General features: G+C 38.7%; 2 protein-coding genes across 2 annotated transcripts in view; both read right to left on the reverse strand.

The window, feature by feature from the left end:
- Positions 1–18,187, reverse strand: part of LOC136824204 (mucin-2-like) — a gene marked incomplete at its 5' end in the record, with an annotated part of 29,692 nt that overhangs the window by 10,090 nt on the left and 1,415 nt on the right. The window contains 11 exons of the mRNA XM_067080381.1: positions 1,235–1,968; positions 2,100–2,132; positions 10,267–10,326; positions 10,918–11,476; positions 12,044–12,609; positions 12,863–12,913; positions 13,063–13,282; positions 14,590–15,617; positions 15,860–15,910; positions 16,055–16,274; positions 16,990–17,937. Coding sequence (XP_066936482.1) covers positions 1,235–1,968; positions 2,100–2,132; positions 10,267–10,326; positions 10,918–11,476; positions 12,044–12,609; positions 12,863–12,913; positions 13,063–13,282; positions 14,590–15,617; positions 15,860–15,910; positions 16,055–16,274; positions 16,990–17,937 — 4,470 coding nt within the window. The remainder of the gene's footprint in view (positions 1–1,234; positions 1,969–2,099; positions 2,133–10,266; positions 10,327–10,917; positions 11,477–12,043; positions 12,610–12,862; positions 12,914–13,062; positions 13,283–14,589; positions 15,618–15,859; positions 15,911–16,054; positions 16,275–16,989; positions 17,938–18,187) is intronic.
- On the reverse strand, positions 6,590–9,912 carry LOC136824166 (uncharacterized). Its single transcript, XM_067080339.1, has 2 exons — positions 9,803–9,912; positions 6,590–9,676 (listed from the first exon to the last, which is right to left on the reverse strand). The coding sequence occupies exon 2, from the start codon at positions 9,437–9,439 to the stop codon at positions 6,590–6,592; it is 2,850 nt and encodes a 949-aa protein (XP_066936440.1). The 5' UTR covers positions 9,440–9,676; positions 9,803–9,912.

The raw sequence follows: 18,187 nt of genomic DNA on the forward strand, positions 1-18,187 counted from the left end.
TCAACTTTGGTTTATACCGTCCCCCTCGATTTATCTCGAATACATAAACTCGCTAATAGGATGTGGTAAAGAAAATAAAAAGTAACTAGCCGGTACCCGGCGTCGCACGCCGGTTAAGCTGTAGCTGAACGCACTTAAAGTCCTTTGGATGTTGAAGCTGGCTAAAAGAAAACGACCAAATGAAAAAAAATCTCTTCAAAGTTTGACTCCAGCCCTCCCCCGGAGATCTTTTTCTCGCTTCGCTCGCTTCGCCGTCCAATTCTCGATAATTTGAAATAATTGTATGTCATGGTAAAGAGGAGTGAAATGTGGAAATGACAATTCTTCAGGAAAAAGCAGGGAAGTCACAAAGAATAAAGGCTTGGGGACACGAGAAGTTCTCTTCACTTTGGTGCAATGCAACATGCTCCATCCCACCAACACAAGAAAAAAGTGCGTGTCTCATGGTTTCTTTTTTTGTTTCATGGGACAAAAAGTGAGGGAAATACCCAAAAGACACGCTGATTTTGTCCCTGGGACAAAAGTTAGAGAAGCACAAATATTATTCAAAGATAAGTAGGGTAAAGACACGAGAAAGCGTTTCAGGTTGGTGGGATGGAGCATGTTGCATTGCACCAACGCGAAAAAACTTCTCGTGTCCTCAAGCCTTAATGCAACTCTTTGTTTTTAACCTTTTTAACTCTTGTCATAACTTTTCGGATTTAAATGTAAAATGGCCCTAAAATGACGTACACAGTTTTTAACAGTATGAATGTTCTTAATGTTTTTATATGAAGAAAGAGGTGGACTAATTTTTCTCTTGCTTTTTATCGCCCTTTAAAGGCTTTGTTGTTGTCGATAAACTTTTTGATTTTTATGTTTTGATTTACATTTGAAATGTTCTTTTCTATAAAAGGAATTTGTTTTGTTTTGAAAAGAATTCGAATTTCATTAATAAATACGATCGTTAAATACATTCGAAAACATTTAAAACAAGAGAAAAACAGGGTCAGACGGCCTGGGCAGAAATTAAAATTGCTAAATGTAGATGGGCCTTAAATTTCAAAACAAAGGCTGAATAAAGTCTAAACCAGGCTCTATTCGATCTGTCAATCAAAACAAACTTATCGAGAACAAAATATTGCTTGTGAAAACGAAAGTGACACACAAAAAACAAACAAACAGACATACAGACTACGGCTATTAATATATAGATAAACATATAGACAAGAATAACAAAGATAAACAACTATACCGATTGAAGAGGTTCTAATTCAAAGTTTTCGCCATCCAAGGAGTAAAAGACGAAATAACGTCGAGCGAACCGTTCGTCTCTAGGTGATCCTTGTGTTCTGATTTCTCTAACATCTTCCATTTTGTTGAAAATGATATCAAGATGAGCTTCTTTGTCTTTTGGTTCCCAAGCTCCTGAACCATGAATAGATTGAACGTTGTTCAAACGTCCTTGTGCTGGTCCAGTGTTAGTTGGCCCTGGTTCTGGACTTCTAATGGAGTTAGTTTTCATTTGAGAATCAGGAATCCTTTTGTTTGAAACACCCACAGGTAAGAGATTCTTACAATCACAGATTGGTGCAGTTGTTGGCGAAACAGTTGTTGATTGTTCCGTTGTTTGAGATTCTGTTGTTGAAAGTTCTATTGTTGATTTCGATTGAGTTGTTGAGGCTTCTGTTGTCGATTGCGATTTCGTTGTTGAAGCTTCTGTTGTTGATTGCGATTTCGTTGTTGAAGCTTCTGTTGTTGATTTTGATTGAGTTGTTGAGGCCTCTGTTGTCGATTGCAATTTCGTTGTTGAAGCTTCTGTTGTTGATTTTGATTGAGTTGTCGAGGCTTGTGTTGTTGAAGCTTCTGCTGTTGTTTGCGATTGAGTTGTTGGAGATTCTGTTGATTGCGAAGGAGTTGTTGAAGCTTCGGCTGTTGATTGTGATTTTGTTGTTACAGCTTCTGTTGTTGATTGTTGAGTTGTTGTTTCTAAAGCAAAGCAAGATAGATTGATTGACCTTATTTAACTCCAGCTATGATTCATCCTATTAGAAAAGCAACGTGGCATTCACTTTATATGTAAGAATTATGTAGAAAAAGAAATGTCAGATTTAACTTACTTGGTGGGAAAGTTGGGAATGTTGGGAATGTACCTGGAAATGAAAAAAGAACAATATTAACTCATCTACATGAAAAATATGAACAATCTGATTGGCTAAACGCGTGCAAATACAAGAAATTCTATCATTGATTGTTGATGGGAGGGGAGAGAGAAATAGAAGGTTGCAAAAATCAGTTTTATTGGCAATTGAATGATGGTCTTCTCAAAAATCGGACTCAGTCATGTTTTGAAAAATTCAAGAAAAACTTTGTTTTTCTGGCGATTGTCGGCTGTTCCGGCAATTTTTAGAAAGTCCCAGCTATAAAAATCAGATTTATTAACATATGAATCATGCTTGATGGTCGCATTGTTATCAATAATGTTTTTGCGTGAAAAAACAATGAAATATCAGGAAAAAGTCCAATGAAAATCAGGAAAAACGGCATATTTCCAGCATTTCATACCGGAAAATATTTTTTCTCGAAAATCGGACTCGGCCATGTTTTGGGCATTATTAATATGCATTTTTGAGCAAAAAATAAGAAAAAACTAACAAGCCAATTTCGAGAAAAGCTGGTGACGGACAAACTCGCCTAAACGCTCGGAACATATAGCGAAAATCTGAGCTTAAAAAATATACCCCACATTGTACTTGGTACTGCGAAAACTATCACTTAAAGAAACACGATCTCTTACAAGAAGTATCTAAATAGAAAAGGAGGTCGAAGTTTTGCCGTAGCATTTTGTGTAATGCGTCACACCAGTGTAGATTTTAGGTAATTACTTATTCAAAAACATGCCATATTTTTTAATTAAATCAGATTTGGTGAACATTTTATTTATCATTTTCTAGTTAAAATAAAATGGTTCTGGAAGTGTTTTGGCGAAGACGAAGTCTTTGAAATAAATGCGGTTGACACATATATTTTAAGCTAGAAAAGGAAAAACACAAACTAATTTAGAACTATATACAAACTCGAAAGCTTAAGCTAAGATAAATCTCGATAAATCTCGATAGATCAAAAATATACAAATGTACAATACAAAACTATACTTACAAATTTCGTCACATATATTCACGATTGAATGCCAAAACAAATGCACGATATGCAAAAATCCCAAAGAATATCTCAAAGTTCGAACGAAACTCAAAACATTTCTGTGTTAATAAATTCGAGAACGATTTTCTCTGACACGTCTCATCTCAACAAGTTTCTCAAGTGAAGTGCAAAAAAAGGCGATGGAAAAAACCTATACAGTAAAAAACTAATTAAAAATAGACAAAAGACGCACGATACAATACACATGACGATACGCACAACACATAACACTAAAATGCTAATTACCCAACGCAACATCATTAATTAGCCAAAACACTCCCCGGCAGAATTTGGGACCATTCTTAATCGGCACCTTCCAATAAGTAACATTTAGCCGCCGGGCGTGTGTGGACGCCGTTTTTTGTTTTTAAAATTACTTTTCTCACGATACCATCGTTTCCTGGAAATGTTTTCATTATTCTTCCAATCGGCCATTTCTGTCTCTCGACCGTATTATCAATATAAACAACGACGTCATTTACGCGTAACGTGCGGGTGTTTTCGAACCACTTGAGACGTTTCGTAAGTTGAGGTAGATAATTACTCAACCAAAGCTGCCAAAATTTCGAGGTTGCAGCCTGCACTTTTCGCCACTTTTTTCTAACTCTTAACTCATATTCCGGTACAATCTCTTCAGGAACGGATACCTGACCGGTTAAAAAATGACTTGGTGTGATGACGTCAATATCATCTGGGTCATCAGTTGTTGAGGTGAGTGGGCGACTGTTCATGAAAGATTCGACCTCCACAAGGAATGTTCTTAAGCATTCTTCGTCAAACAATTTCTCAGTAATAACCGTTTTCAAACACTTTTTGGCAATTTTAACCATGGATTCGTATATGCCTCCCATCCATGGAGAAGCAGGTGGTAATAATTTCCATTCGATCGACCAATTCGAGAGGGAATTCAAAAGCTTGTGATCATTCAAAACGTTGATCGCTCCAACGAAATTCGTACCATTATCGCTGATCATCTTCTTTGGTTTGCCTCTTCTAGCTATGAAACGTCGAAAAGCTAGGAGGAAGCAATCAGTGGTTAGATCGTGTACAAGCTCAAGGTGGACAGCCCTTGTCGTCAGGCATGTCATTAGGGATACCCATCGCTTGGCGGTTGCTGCGTTCGAACGTGTAGCGTAGCGATTGAGTTTGATGATCATCGGGCCAAAGTAGTCGACACCACAATACGTAAATGGATGTTCGTTCGTTGCCAGACGTTCTTTTGGAATATCGCTCATCATTGGGAATTTTGTCGTCGCTCGGATGATCTTACACGCACTGCAGTTTCTAATTATAGTTCTTACAAAGTTTTTGCCTGATATCAACCAAAATTGATTTCGAAGGATTGCAAGTGTTGCTTCACGTCCACAGTGGAAGTTTGATTCGTGGAAATGCAGTGTAAGGATTCTCGCGATGGGATGTTTGCTGCAGATGACGATTTGATGTTTACGAGTGTAGTCGACTTTTGCATGCTTGATACGACCACCAACACGAAGGATGCCATCATCATCTACGAACGGTTTGAGTTGAAGAAGTTTTTTGCTCTTCATAGCAGTCGTTTCGTCTGTGAATGATTCTCTTTGTGCGATTTGGATGATGACCTTCTCAGCTTCTTCTAATTCGTTTGATGTAAGAATCTTCCAATTGATTGGTTGCGTCTTTGATTTTCGAAAATTGCGTTTGATCTTCAACAGCCATGCGACCTGACGTTTGAGCTTCGACCAAGATGAATAGTGATCCCACTTGATAATGTTGCTTCTTTCGTTCGTCTTGTCGTTGGTTGTGACTTCATTGGTTGTTGTCATCTTGTTTGTGATGATGTCATTCGACGTAGCTGAAACAGTAGAAGACAGAAGGGCCAGAACATCGTTGGCTCTAATGTCTCCTTTTTCATGAAGAATTGGAGGTCCATTGAACCAGCGATGTCCAGCAGAGGTAAGTTTAAATGGTGATACGTACCTCGTGCAGTCATCTGCTGGATTGTCGTCTCCAGAGATGAACTGCCAATCTTTAAGGTCGCTGTTGGTTCTAACTTCATCCAATCTGTTCATCACGTACTTGGAGAAGGTTGTTGATTCGTTCTTGATGCATTTAAGAGTGCATTCAGAGTCTGCCCAGAATGTTGTTGATACGATCTCGAACTTGGTTTCTTTCAGAATGGTTGTTTTCATGCGACTTCCAATAACTGCACCTTGTAACTCCAATGCTGGCGTAGTAGTTGATTCCGTTTTGGTCTTTTTGAGTGGAGCAAGTCTTGATTTCGACATAACCAATGAACACTGAACTGACTCTGGAGTTACGAAACGTAAGTAGGCTACTGCACCATAAGCGTCATCAGAACCGTCAACGAATACATGTAATTCTGGTGCGTTATGAACTTCTGGCTGATAACCACACCATCTTGGCACTGTAACACCATCAAGCTGTTTGATCTTGGCTTTCCAGTCAAACCATCTCTTTTTCAAGTCGAGTGGTAATGGCTCATCCCAATCGAATTTACGTTTCCAAAGCTGTTGGATGATAAGCTTTGATTCTAGGACGACTGGTGTGAGAAATCCAAGTGGATCGAAGATGGTTCCAATTTGGGAGAGGATTCGTCTCTTTGTTGGCTCACAATCAATCAGGTTCACGGTGAAGATAAATGAGTCTTGATTCGGATCCCAGAGGAGACCAAGTGTTTTCTGTCGAGGAACTTGCTTGTTGATGTCGATAATTTTAGGAGATATCTTTTCGGCTGGCAGATGTCTTATCAGTTCAATCTCGTTTGATGACCATTTCGTAAGGTTGAAACCACGTGTTGATAAAACACAGTTGAGTTGTGTGGCTTCTGAGATGAGTTGTTCAATGGTGTAGAACGAACCAAGGTAATCGTCAACGTAGAAATTACGGAGGATTTCATCACGGATGCTTTCGATGTCTGTCTCCTCAGCACACGACCTGAGAGCGAAATTTGCGATACAGGGTGAATCTTTCTTTCCGAACACGTGAAACAACAATATACAATCTTTAACCTCCCCACCAGGATCAAAGCGATAGAGGAATCTCAAGGTGTCACTGTCTTTCGGTGATACCTTGACTTGGTTGAACATTTTCTCAATATCTGCTGATGCTGCAAAGCGACCAGCTCGAAAACGATGCAGCACGGCCACTAAGCTGTTCAGCAGGTCTGGTCCAGCAAGAAGTTTGTCATTCAGAGATGTCCCTTTGAATTTTGCAGCAGCATCGAATACGACACGAACTTTTCCAGGTTTGTTGGGATGTGTCACTCCATGATGTGGTATGTAATTGGTAACGTCAGATCGAGATTTGACTTCAGAATCGGTTAGAATACGAGCATGACCAAGATCGATGAATTCTCGAATAGCAGTGTCGTACATACGAGCAAGTGTTGTGTCCTTGGCAAGCCTTTTTTCTAACGAGTTGAGTCTCTGCATTGCGTAATCTCTATTGAAAGGCATTTTGGATGGTCTTCTTTCCAAAGTAGATCAACTTCCATACGATTGTCGATGATTTTGGATGTCTGTTCCAGCTTCTCGAGGGCTCGCTGGTCGATAGGTGCAAGATTGCTCTTGTGCCAGTCTGGTAGAGTACCGTAAGATTCCATCTGCCAAAAACGTTCGATTTTGTCGGAAATCTCGTCTTTCGATCTCTTCAAAAAATTGCTGGTGACGATTAGCGAAGTGAAAGCTTTTCCACCGAACAACATCCAGCCGAGCTTTGTCTTGACTGCCGATGGTTGATTTCTTGTACCAGTGACTGATTGTTCTTGCACGAGAAGATATGATAAGTCAGCGCCAATGAGGATTGTGACGTCTGAATCATGAGGTGTTGGAAATGTAATGTCTTTCAGGTGTTGAAATTCTGTTTTCACTTTATTGATGTCGTACCTATTTACTGGTACGTCAAGGTTCTCAATTACCCAAACGTTGTCGAGTTTCTCTTTGGTTTTGTTGTCGTGTGATTCAAGATTGAAGCAGACTCTCTTTGATTGCAGACTTGTCTCCTTTGATAATACGTTCGACATTCGAAGAGTTTCTTTCTTACCGGATAGGTGTAGAGCCTCGGCGGTATCAGCACGAATCAAGGTACTATCAGATCCAGAGTCGAGGACTGCATTGGTTTTGATGCTGTATTTACCATTTGATAATACGACAGGGACAATTTGAAGGAAGGTCTGGTTGGTAGTAGAACATTGCATACTTTTTGCTGATCCAGGAGTATCAGTGGTAGTGGCTGTATCTCTGTGAAGCAAAGTGTGATGTTTTTTACCACATCCGTCCTTGGTACATGTAAATTTGGATGGACACTCTTTAATGAGATGATTGTTAGAGAGACAGTTGAAACAAAGTCCTTTTTCTCTCACGATTTTCTGTCGATCGTCTGTAGATGCATTGAGGATCTTTGGACATTTTGATATTTTGTGGTCTTTGGAGCACAGCCAGCATTTGAATTGCCTACCGACGAAATTGTTTCGAAATTTTGGGTTTCTACTTTCTTTGTCTTTCGGTGACTTCGACGTTTTTTCATCACTGATGATCATGGCAATGGGATTGAACAACTCTTTGACGATACATTCGAGCCAGTTGACAAATACGTAGAGGTCAGTCAATTTGGGTTGATCGTTACCATATCTATTAAAGAATCGGAACTTGTGTTGTATTGGAATGATAGATACTGCTTTGGCGACGGTTTCTGGATTGTTGTAGCTACTGTTGCCAATGGATTCGAACCATGCCATTGCTGTCTTCAACTGTTGGTAGAAGTTTCTCAATCCTTCATGGTCGGTTATGGTGATTTGAGGTCTGTCAAACATTTCTTTCAGCTTGAGATGAGCGATGACGTAAGGGTTGCCATAATCACGTTTTAAGGCCTTCAGTGCTGTCGCGTAGAAGATAGAATTGGTTCCGATCGATTCAATAGAAGATCTTGCTGGTCCGTCCAGTACACTAAGTAGTCTTTCCATTCTAATAGTGTCATTAAAACTACTTTTCAAATGAATCCTGGACTTGAAATTCTGTATGAATTCTGGCCATTGCAACGAACTACCATCAAATCGTTTCAACTCAATAGGTGGCAGGTGTCTTGACTCGCACTCTACTTGGATCACCCTAGATGCCAACGTATTGTCTACTGGAATCTCAGTCTCTTTATATTCAATCAATTCATCAATAAATGCATCACAAGGCTCGACCTGTCTGTGACTTGCCTTTAACTGTGTCGATGGTTGTTGATGAGACAATGGCTGACTATTTGTAGCTTTGATGGATGGTTGTTCCAATGGCTGACTGTCTGGTTGCTTCTGATGACAACTTTTGGCAGTGGCTGTGTGATGAATCTTGGTTTCAGGAGAGCGTTTCTTGGGTAAGAGTAAGTGGCGAAAGGATGAAACTGAAGATGCACGAGATGAAGCATAACGAGTGTGAAGTTCCTTTGATTGATTGTGGTTGATGGGAAAGTGGTGAGAAATGACTGACTTCCTATCCTCCTCTTCGTTCTCTATCTGGTCTCTCTCGAGTTTGGCGTTCGACTTGATTATTTGAAGATCGAGTTTAAATTTGTCTTCTAAAAACTGATGTTTTAGTTTGGCGATCTCACTGGCCTTCTTCATGGTAACATCTCTCAGCTTGTCTGACTTTGTTGACGAAGTCTTTCCTGATGAACTGACTGAACTTTGGCTGCTATGTTGTGATGATGCCAGAGGGATGTCTCGAAATAAGGTTTCATATTGAGGGAAAAGCTGAGATGGGCGTGGTTTCGTTTCAAGTTGTGAAGCAGTAGAAAAAGGTTTGGCAGATGTCTCTTGAGGCAGTAGAGGTGTTTCTAGGTGTGATGGAATCGGAGGTGTCTGGTGGAATTCAGGACTTGGATCAATTGTGTCGATGAAAGACGGGGCTGTTACGAAGCGACTCAAGGATGGTGGGGCTGAAAGTGCGACTGGAAGTACAAATTGGGTGTCTGGTAGATCTGGTAATGATAAAGTTTCTCGTTTGTTGGCCCAATTCCTTTGAGTAATATGTGTGGCCATTCCATCTAGTCTATTTTCAACCCTTTCTTGATATTCTTCAAGTAACTTGCCATCAGTAGCCCCTGCCTCAATCAAGAGCTCCTCCTGGGCTGCAAACTTTCTAAATGTGTCACTCAACTGTCTTCCGGTCTTAAGGATTTCTTCACGTGTAGCCTGGACACTTATAAGATGATCTAATCGACTGAGATACTTGTTGATGAACGAGAGCTGTTGTTGACGGTTAAACGAGAGATCCATACTTGGACCACGACTAGGATTCGATAAATCACGTGTCTACGTAGGATTCGGTAAATTACGACTGAGGATTCGATAAATCACGACTAAGGATTCGGTAAATCACGACTAAGGATTCGATAAATCACGACTAAGGATTCGATAAATCACGGTAGGATACGATAAGCGAAATTTCTTAAAAGTTTGTTTTGGCGAAGACGAAGTCTTTGAAATAAATGCGGTTGACACATATATTTTAAGCTAGAAAAGGAAAAACACAAACTAATTTAGAACTATATACAAACTCGAAAGCTTAAGCTAAGATAAATCTCGATAAATCTCGATAGATCAAAAATATACAAATGTACAATACAAAACTATACTTACAAATTTCGTCACATATATTCACGATTGAATGCCAAAACAAATGCACGATATGCAAAAATCCCAAAGAATATCTCAAAGTTCGAACGAAACTCAAAACATTTCTGTGTTAATAAATTCGAGAACGATTTTCTCTGACACGTCTCATCTCAACAAGTTTCTCAAGTGAAGTGCAAAAAAAAAGGCGATGGAAAAAACCTATACAGTAAAAAACTAATTAAAAATAGACAAAAGACGCACGATACAATACACATGACGATACGCACAACACATAACACTAAAATGCTAATTACCCAACGCAACATCATTAATTAGCCAAAACAGGAAGGTTTCGAAATCAAGGCTTTTCGTATTCGTAAGTTTCTCAAGAGAATGAAAATGGACAACATGGCGGGTCAGGACAACTACCTATTGATAAAATGTAAATTAATTTCTTAAAGAAACAGAACTAAGATAACTGCAATTACCTCTGGTACTTGTGGTTTCAGGAGTGAATGGTTCTCGTGTTGTTGACTCTTCTGTTGATTCTGTTGGAGAGAGAGTAATATTGTAAAGACTAAATCAATAAAAAAATGTTGCGCCTAAAGAATTTACAGGGTGTCTACGAAATTTTTGTCACCATTTTCAAGGTTTTCAAGGTTGTTTTGGCAAAATTTTAGTGTTTTTTCAAGGTTTTTTGGACCATATATTGGGTATTTTCAAGGTTTTTCAGAACTAAAATTGACTTAAATAGTAGGATATGACCGTGTTGACAAGGTGCATGTAAGGTTATCTCCAATTTTTGGTCTGAAAACAATGAAATGAAATTTTTTAGAGCTTTAGCATAGACCGAAACTTCAGTAAGGACCCAAGCCAAAACAAGACAACTATATACTGTCACAATTATGCATTTTCAAGGTTTTCAAGGAATTCTTTCAAACTACATTCACTTTCAAGGTTTTCAGGGTTGCTTAGTCCAATTTCAAGGTTTTCAAGGCCCCGTAGATACCCTGATTTATGATTATAAATCCTCAAAGAGTAAAGCTCAGAAATTTTTACATTTCAATTGAAATTTATATCATTAATTGTAAAAATTACCTGGCTCAACGAAATTATAGAAGTGAATAGATGAAACTTACGTGTTGCTATGACAGTTGTTCCAGTTTCTTTTGGTTTCGTTGAAACTTCCGTTGCCTTTGAAGTTGTAGATGATTCTGTTGTTAATTTTGATGAAGTTGTCGAGGCTTCGGTTGTTGATTGTGGTTGAGTAATTGGAGATTCTGTTGTTGTTTGCGATGGAGTTGTTGAAGCTTCTGTTGTCGATTGTGATTGAGTTGTTGAAGCTTCTGTTGTTTGAGATTGAGTTGTTGAAGCTTTTGTTGTTTGAGATTGAGTTGTTGAAGCTTCTGTTGTTTGAGATGGAGTTGTTGGAGATTCTGTTGTCTGAGATGGAGTTGTCGAGGATTCTGTTGTTGATTGTGATTGAGTTGTAGTTGATAGTGGTGTGGTCACTGGTGGTAATGGTGTGGTGAAGCAGGGTGGACAAACATAAAATTCAACTCTCAATGCAACTTCGGGATCACCACCAGCTACATCATTGACTGGCGTGATTCTGATAGCTTTAGCCACAATATCCAACTTGTTTGTCTTGATCGAATTAGTATCCTTATTGCCATCAAACATAAACGCGCCATCCACCTAAAAGATATTAGTATGAAAAAATTTATTACCAAGACTGGTCTGATTTTTAAACACTTTAAGTGGATTTCATGAATAAAAATCTTGAAAAACCGCATCATTGCTGCCTGACTATGCAGTTTGCCGAACTGACCTTCTGTTGTTATCCCGTTCTCAAATTTTTTTAGTGTACCGATACATGTTTTTTTTTATAAGCAAGTGTATGCCCTTTGGTCAGACTCGTGTATGCTTAAGTTCTCAAAGCATCCAGACATAGCTTATACTTATTATATGCTTATGAATCATGCTTATGGTTCACCCCGAGCCAAGTTTTTAGTGAAACTTCAGTAATTTTGTAAAAATTTGTTCAGATTTTGGGAGCAGTGGAATGTAGCTAAATTGAATGAATGTCTTTTTTTACTTGATCTATACCAAATTTTTTTAAACAGATAAGAAATGACAACTTAAAAATATTCCAGGCTGACATATATGCTTATGTTATGCGTAGGAATTCTGCAAATCTGAGCCTTCATACGCTTATAAGCGTTATGCTTATAAAAAAAAACATGTAAGTGGATAAACGCTTACCGTTTTAATTGGGTTTGGAGCAAAGTTTTTACCATCAAGTGAAGCAAACAAGAAGTATCGACGTGTGTATTTTCGGTTACCAGCTTTGGGTGAACCTTGGGTACTAATTGATTGAATCTTTTCAACCTTATTAAATCGGACTTCAAGGTACGCTCCCTCGTCTTTAGGCTCCCAAGCTCCAGCTCCTGTTTGGGATTGTTGGTTATTCAAACGGGCTTGTTCAGGTCCGGTATAATCTGGTCCTTCTGTATCGACCCGGATAGAGTTAGATTTCATTTGTGAATCAGGTATTCCGTAATTTGAGACTCCGACTGGTAAGGGGTTCTTACAATCACAAGGTTGAGTTGTTGGTGGTTGGGTCGAAGATTGAGTTGTTGAAGCTTCTGTTGTTTGCGAAGGAGTTGTTTGGGATTCTGTTGTTGATTGCGATGGAGTTGTTGAAGATTCTGTTGTTGATTGTAATTGGGTTGTTGAAGCCTCTGTTGTTTGTGATGGTGTTGTCGAAGATTCTGTTGTTGAAGCTTCTGTTGTTGATGATTTTGTTGTTGAAGCTTCTGTTGTGGTTTCTGAAATTTCAAACATTTAAAAAGCTTGTATAAAATAACCTTTAAAATTCGATTCTATTCTATTCGATTCTAGGACAATTTTCACTGGACAATTGCCACTGGCGATTGTAGCTCCTGGACAGTCCCGGCCAGTTTCCTTGATTGGAACTTGTCTTGACGGTTTTTGGCGAACAGACCGGGATTATCTATGGCAAAAATTATTCATGGCTAGAAATTTATTTTGAAAATGAGCGCAAATTTCAAAATAATCTACCTTTAACTTGCGGTTCAGTGGATTGCGTTGGTTCAGTGTAAATGTTCGTTGCTGAAAGAAAAAAATATATTTTTGATCATTATTTTAAGTCGCTAGAAATGCAGAGCGTAAAAGGCTAGGGTGATACTCGAATGAGACCTTGGACCGAAGTAAAGCTAAATTTTCTTATAGACATATAAACAAAAGAACAGGCTTCGTACATTTTCTAACTGTTGTAGATTGTGGTGTAGTCACTGGAGGAGCTGGTGTTGTCAAACATGGTGGACAAACATATAATTCAACTCTCATTGCAACTTGAGGTTCACCAATAGATTCATCATTAGCTGGTACAATACGAATAGCTTTGGCTTTGATGTTCAGTTTGTTGACTTTGATTCCATTGTTGTCAGTATTTCCTTCGAAGATATACGAACCATCAGCCTGAGTAAAAAACCATTCAATTTATTAACCTACGTAACAGGACAATTACTAAACTTACAGTAAGATGGCAAAGCTTTCTCATCCCCGGTAAAAATTTCCTTTTACCACACTGATCATGTTAAAAAATCCAATTTCAACTTCAATTTGCTAGTCCTATAGCCGTGGGGTTTTTCCATTTATATACAGAACAAGAACTATGCCCATAAAAGACATCGGAAAAATCACCAAAATGCGCAAGGAAGGATTTGATTGTTGGAATGAGAAGGTATAGCCATCTTACCGTACAACTACGTCTTGATTCCGGAGAATCGAACCTACACTTCAGACAACCACCTCAAACAATTGCCCCCACCAAAATAAAAATTCACAAAAAAAGCAGCTGTTTCTTAGGTGTTATTATTTTCGCCACTAAAATTCGTCTTGTTTCATTCATCTTAGAAGATATAATTATCAAAAACTCAAACAAATTTTATTGGTTTTAAAGGAGAGTTTTTCGAAGTGTGCAATATCTACAGAGGCATTTATACGTGTAGTACCCGTCGCCGACTTAAAAAAATATTATTTTCCCTCATCCGTAAGTGTGGTAATTATGGATTATTAACCGAAAAGCCGGTCTCTCTGGCAAAATATCGACCGAGTTTGCGACGTATTGGAACGAGCGACGCGAGGTCACATACGAGCGAACGAGGTCGATATTTTGCAAGAGAGACAGGCTTCCGAGGTTAATAATCCATTTATAGCCCTGCAAAAATAAAGTTATAAAAGTAATTGACATTTTAATGATGTCAATTTCATAACTGGTCACTATGGAGAAATATTGACCGGCCACGTGACATTAATCATCCAATCAGTTTTTTTAAAAATGATTGACAGTTGTATTGCAGGGCTATAAAGATGAAGATTATTAGGGATGAAGAGATGAGTTATTTTCGGATTTCAAGTGCATAGCTGAAATTAATGAAATAATAGATGGGATTCCAACACTGACCTTTATATACCCTGGACCAAGTTTCTCAATCCCGTCCAAGCAAAATAATTGATCGGTGTTTTTTGAAAAGTGGCAACCTAATGGTGGCACTACTCAATAGCGGTTTAAATGCATCGAGAGCGCTAGATCTACTTTCCCTCGAAAATCTTTGCTGATGTAGCAACGTTAGACGTTAATTTTTAACAATGCAATGGCTTCTTTACGGGTACCAATTCAAAAAAAACTCCGATCGAAGATGGCGGATATAGCTTGTTCGAGGGATATATAAAGGTCAGTGGATTCTATAGGATTCATCCTAAGCTGAAAAAATATTACGTACCGATTTAAGAGGTTCATTTTCAAATTTTTCACCATCAAGGGAGTAAAAGACGAAATATCGCTTGGCGAATCGATTAACTCTTGGTGAACCCTGTGTTCTGATTTCTTGAACATCTTCCATTTTGTTGAAAATGATATCAAGATGAGCTTCTTTGTCTTTTGGTTCCCAAGCTCCTGATCCAGACGAGGTTAATTTGTTGTTCAAACGAGCCTGAGCTGGACCAGTGTTGAATGGTCCTGGGCTAGTAACTCTGACAGAATTGGATTTCATTTGGGAATCAGGAATCCTTCGATCTGAAACACCCACAGATAAGGGGTTTTTACAATCGCAAATTGGTGCTGTTGTTGGTGAAACAGTTGTTGATTGTTCCGTTGTTTGAGATTCTGTTGTTTGTGATGGCGTTGTTTGAGATTCTGTTGATTGTGATGGCGTCGTTTGAGATTCTGTTGTTGTTTGTGATTGAGTGGTCGAGGCTTCTGTTGTTTGCGATTCTGTTGATTGTGATGGCGTTGTTTGCGATTCTGTTGATTGTGATGGCGTTGTTTGAGATTCTGTTGATTGTGGTGGCGTTGATTGAGATTCTGTTGTTTGCGAAGGAGTTGTTGAAGCTTCTGTTGTTGATTGTAATTGGGTTGTTGAAGCCTCTGTTGTTTGTGATGGAGTTGTTGAAGATTCTGTTGTTGATTTCGATTGAGTTGTCGAGGCTTCTGTTGTTTGTGATTGAGTTGTTGAATATTTTGTTGTTGAATATTTTGTTGTTGGTGATTCTGTTGTTGATTGTGGTTGAGTAATTGGAGCTTCTGTCGTTGCTTGCGATTGAGTTGTTGAGGCTTCTGTTGTTTGCAATGGAGTTGTCGAAGATTTAGTTGTTGAAGCTTCTGTTGTTGATTGTAATTTAGTTGTTGAAGCTTCTGTTGATTGTGATGGAGTTGTTGAAGCTTCTGTTGATTGTGATGGAGTTGTTGAAGCTTCTGTTGTTGAAGCTTCTGTTGTTGATGATTTTGTTGTTGAAGCTTCTGTTGTGGTTTCTGAAATTTCAAAGGTTTGTATAGAATGACCGAATTTCCTTTAAAATTCGATTCTAGGACAATTTTAACTGGAAAATTTCCCATGGCGATTGAGCTACTAGACAGTCCCGGCCAATTTTTATGATTGGAGCTTGTCTTGAAGGTTTTTTATCGAACACACCGGAATAACTTTATGGCAAAAATTATATATTCATGGCGAGAAATTTCCTTTGAAAATAAGCACAAATTTCAAAATAATATACCTTTAACTTGCGGCTCAGTGGATTGCGTTGGTTCAGTGTAAATGTTCGTTGCTGAAAAAAATGTATTTTGATCATTATTTTAAGTCGCTAGAAATGCGGAGCGTAAAAGGTTAGGGTGATACTCGAATGTGACCTTGGACCGATGTAAAGCTAAATTTTCTAAAAGACATATAAACAAAAGACCAGACTTCGTACATTTTCTAACTGTTGTAGATTGTGGTGTAGTCACTGGAGGAGCTGGTGTTGTCAAACATGGTGGACAAACATATAATTCAACTCTCATTGCAACTTTAGGTTCACCAATAGATTCATCATTAGCTGGTACAATACGAATGGCTTTGGCTTTGATATTCAGTTTGTTGACTTTGATTCCATTGTTGTCGGTATTTCCTTCGAAGATATACGAACCATCAGCCTGAGTAAAAAAACATTAAAGTTATTAACCTACGTAACAGGACAATTACTAAACTTACAGTAAGTTGGCTAAGCTTTCTCATTCCCGGTAAAAATTTCCTTTAACCACACTGATCATGTTAAAAAATTCAATTTCAACTTCAATTGGCTAGTCCTATAGCCGTGGGGTTTTTCCATTTGTATACAGAAGAAGAGCTATCGGAAAAATCACTAAAATGCGAAAGGAAGGATTTGATTGTTGGAATTGAGAAAGTATAGCCATCTTACTGCACAACTATCTACAGAGGCATTTATACGTGTAGTACCCGTCGCAACATTATTTTCCCTCCCCCATAAGTGTGGTAAAGATGAAGATTATTAGGGATGGAGAGATGAGCATAGATTTACAAAGCCCGAAGGGCTAGATGTCGTGCTTTAAGCCTGGCAGGCAAAAAATGTTCAAAATCGGAAAAAAAATATTGTTGCTATAGTTTTCGAAAACCCGCGAATCTTCTAATTGGTCAAACGCTGAAATTCTATTGTATTATCACGTGACCTAGGTAGGATTTCCTACCTAACCACGGCACACTTTTCAGCAAAAGTTTGACATCTAGCCCTTCGGGCTTTACATATCTATGGAGCGATGAGCTATTTTCGCATTTCAAGTGCATAGCTGAAATTAATGAAAGAATGGATGGAATTCATCCTCAGTTGAAACTGAAAAAAATATTACGTACCGATTTAAGAGGTTCATTTTCAAATTTTTCGCCATCAAGGGAGTAAAAGACGAAATATCGCTTGGCGAATCGATTGACTCTTGGTGAACCCTGTGTTCTGATTTCTTGAACATCTTCCATTTTGTTGAAAATGATATCAAGATGAGCTTCTTTGTCTTTTGGTTCCCAGGCTCCTGATCCAGACGAGGTTAATTTGTTGTTCAAACGAGCCTGAGCTGGACCAGTGTTGAATGGTCCTGGGCTAGTAACTCTGACAGAATTGGATTTCATTTGGGAATCAGGAATCCTTCCATCTGAAACACCCACAGGTAAGGGATTTTTACAATTACAAATTGGTGATGTTGTTGGTGAAACAGTTGTTGATTGTTCCGTTGTTTGAGATTCTGTTGATTGTGATGGCGTTGATTGAGATTCTGTTGATTGTGATGGAGTTGTTGAAGCCTCTGTTGTTTGCGATGCAGTTGTTGAAGATTCTGTTGTCGTTTGTGATTGAGTGGTCGAGGCTTCGGTTGTTTTCGATTGAGTTGTCGAGGCTTCTGTTGTTCGTGATGGGGTTGTCGAGGCTACTGTTGTCGGAGACTTGGTTGTTGAAGGTTCCGTCGTTGAAGGTTCTGCTGTTGTTTGTGATTCTGTTGTTGAAGCTTCCGTTGTTGATTGTGATTTTGTTGTTGAAGATTCCGTTGTCGAGGATTCTGTTGTTTGAGATTCTGTTGTTTGCGATTGAGTTGTTGAAGCTTCTGTTGTTGAAGATGGCGTTGTCACTGGAGGAGCTGCTGTTGTGAAGCACGGCGGACAGACATAAATTTCAACTCGCATAGCTACTTGTGGATCACCGATAGATGGATCGTTTGCAGGAATGATACGAATAGCTCTGGCTTTAAAGTTCATTTTATTGATTTTCACGCTATTGTTATCGACATTCCCTTCAAAGATATATTGCCCATCATCCTAGATAAGAAAACATGAAAAATATATAAAACAATCTGGTGAGAATACCTTATCGGGGAAAACTTCGTCGGGGAAAAGTGACGAAATTTTGGCCAAGTGACGAATATTTTTCCCCGACGAAAATTTTCCCCGACGAAGTTTTCCCCGATAAGGTATGTGACTGTTATTACACATTGTTTGTGTAATCTTTTTTAACAAACAATACAATTTCGAAAAGAAGTCTATTGTTGATGGCAACGTTAAGAATCTA

Source organism: Clytia hemisphaerica, unplaced genomic scaffold, assembly GCF_902728285.1.
Source record: "Clytia hemisphaerica strain Z4C2 unplaced genomic scaffold, Clytia hemisphaerica genome assembly, whole genome shotgun sequence".
Classification (NCBI taxonomy): Eukaryota; Metazoa; Cnidaria; class Hydrozoa; order Leptothecata; family Clytiidae; genus Clytia; species Clytia hemisphaerica.

Excerpts from the sequence above, each read along its gene's own strand:
- LOC136824166 (XM_067080339.1), bottom strand. The coding sequence starts at position 9,439 with ATGGATCTCTCGTTTAACCGTCAACAACAGCTCTCGTTCATCAACAAG.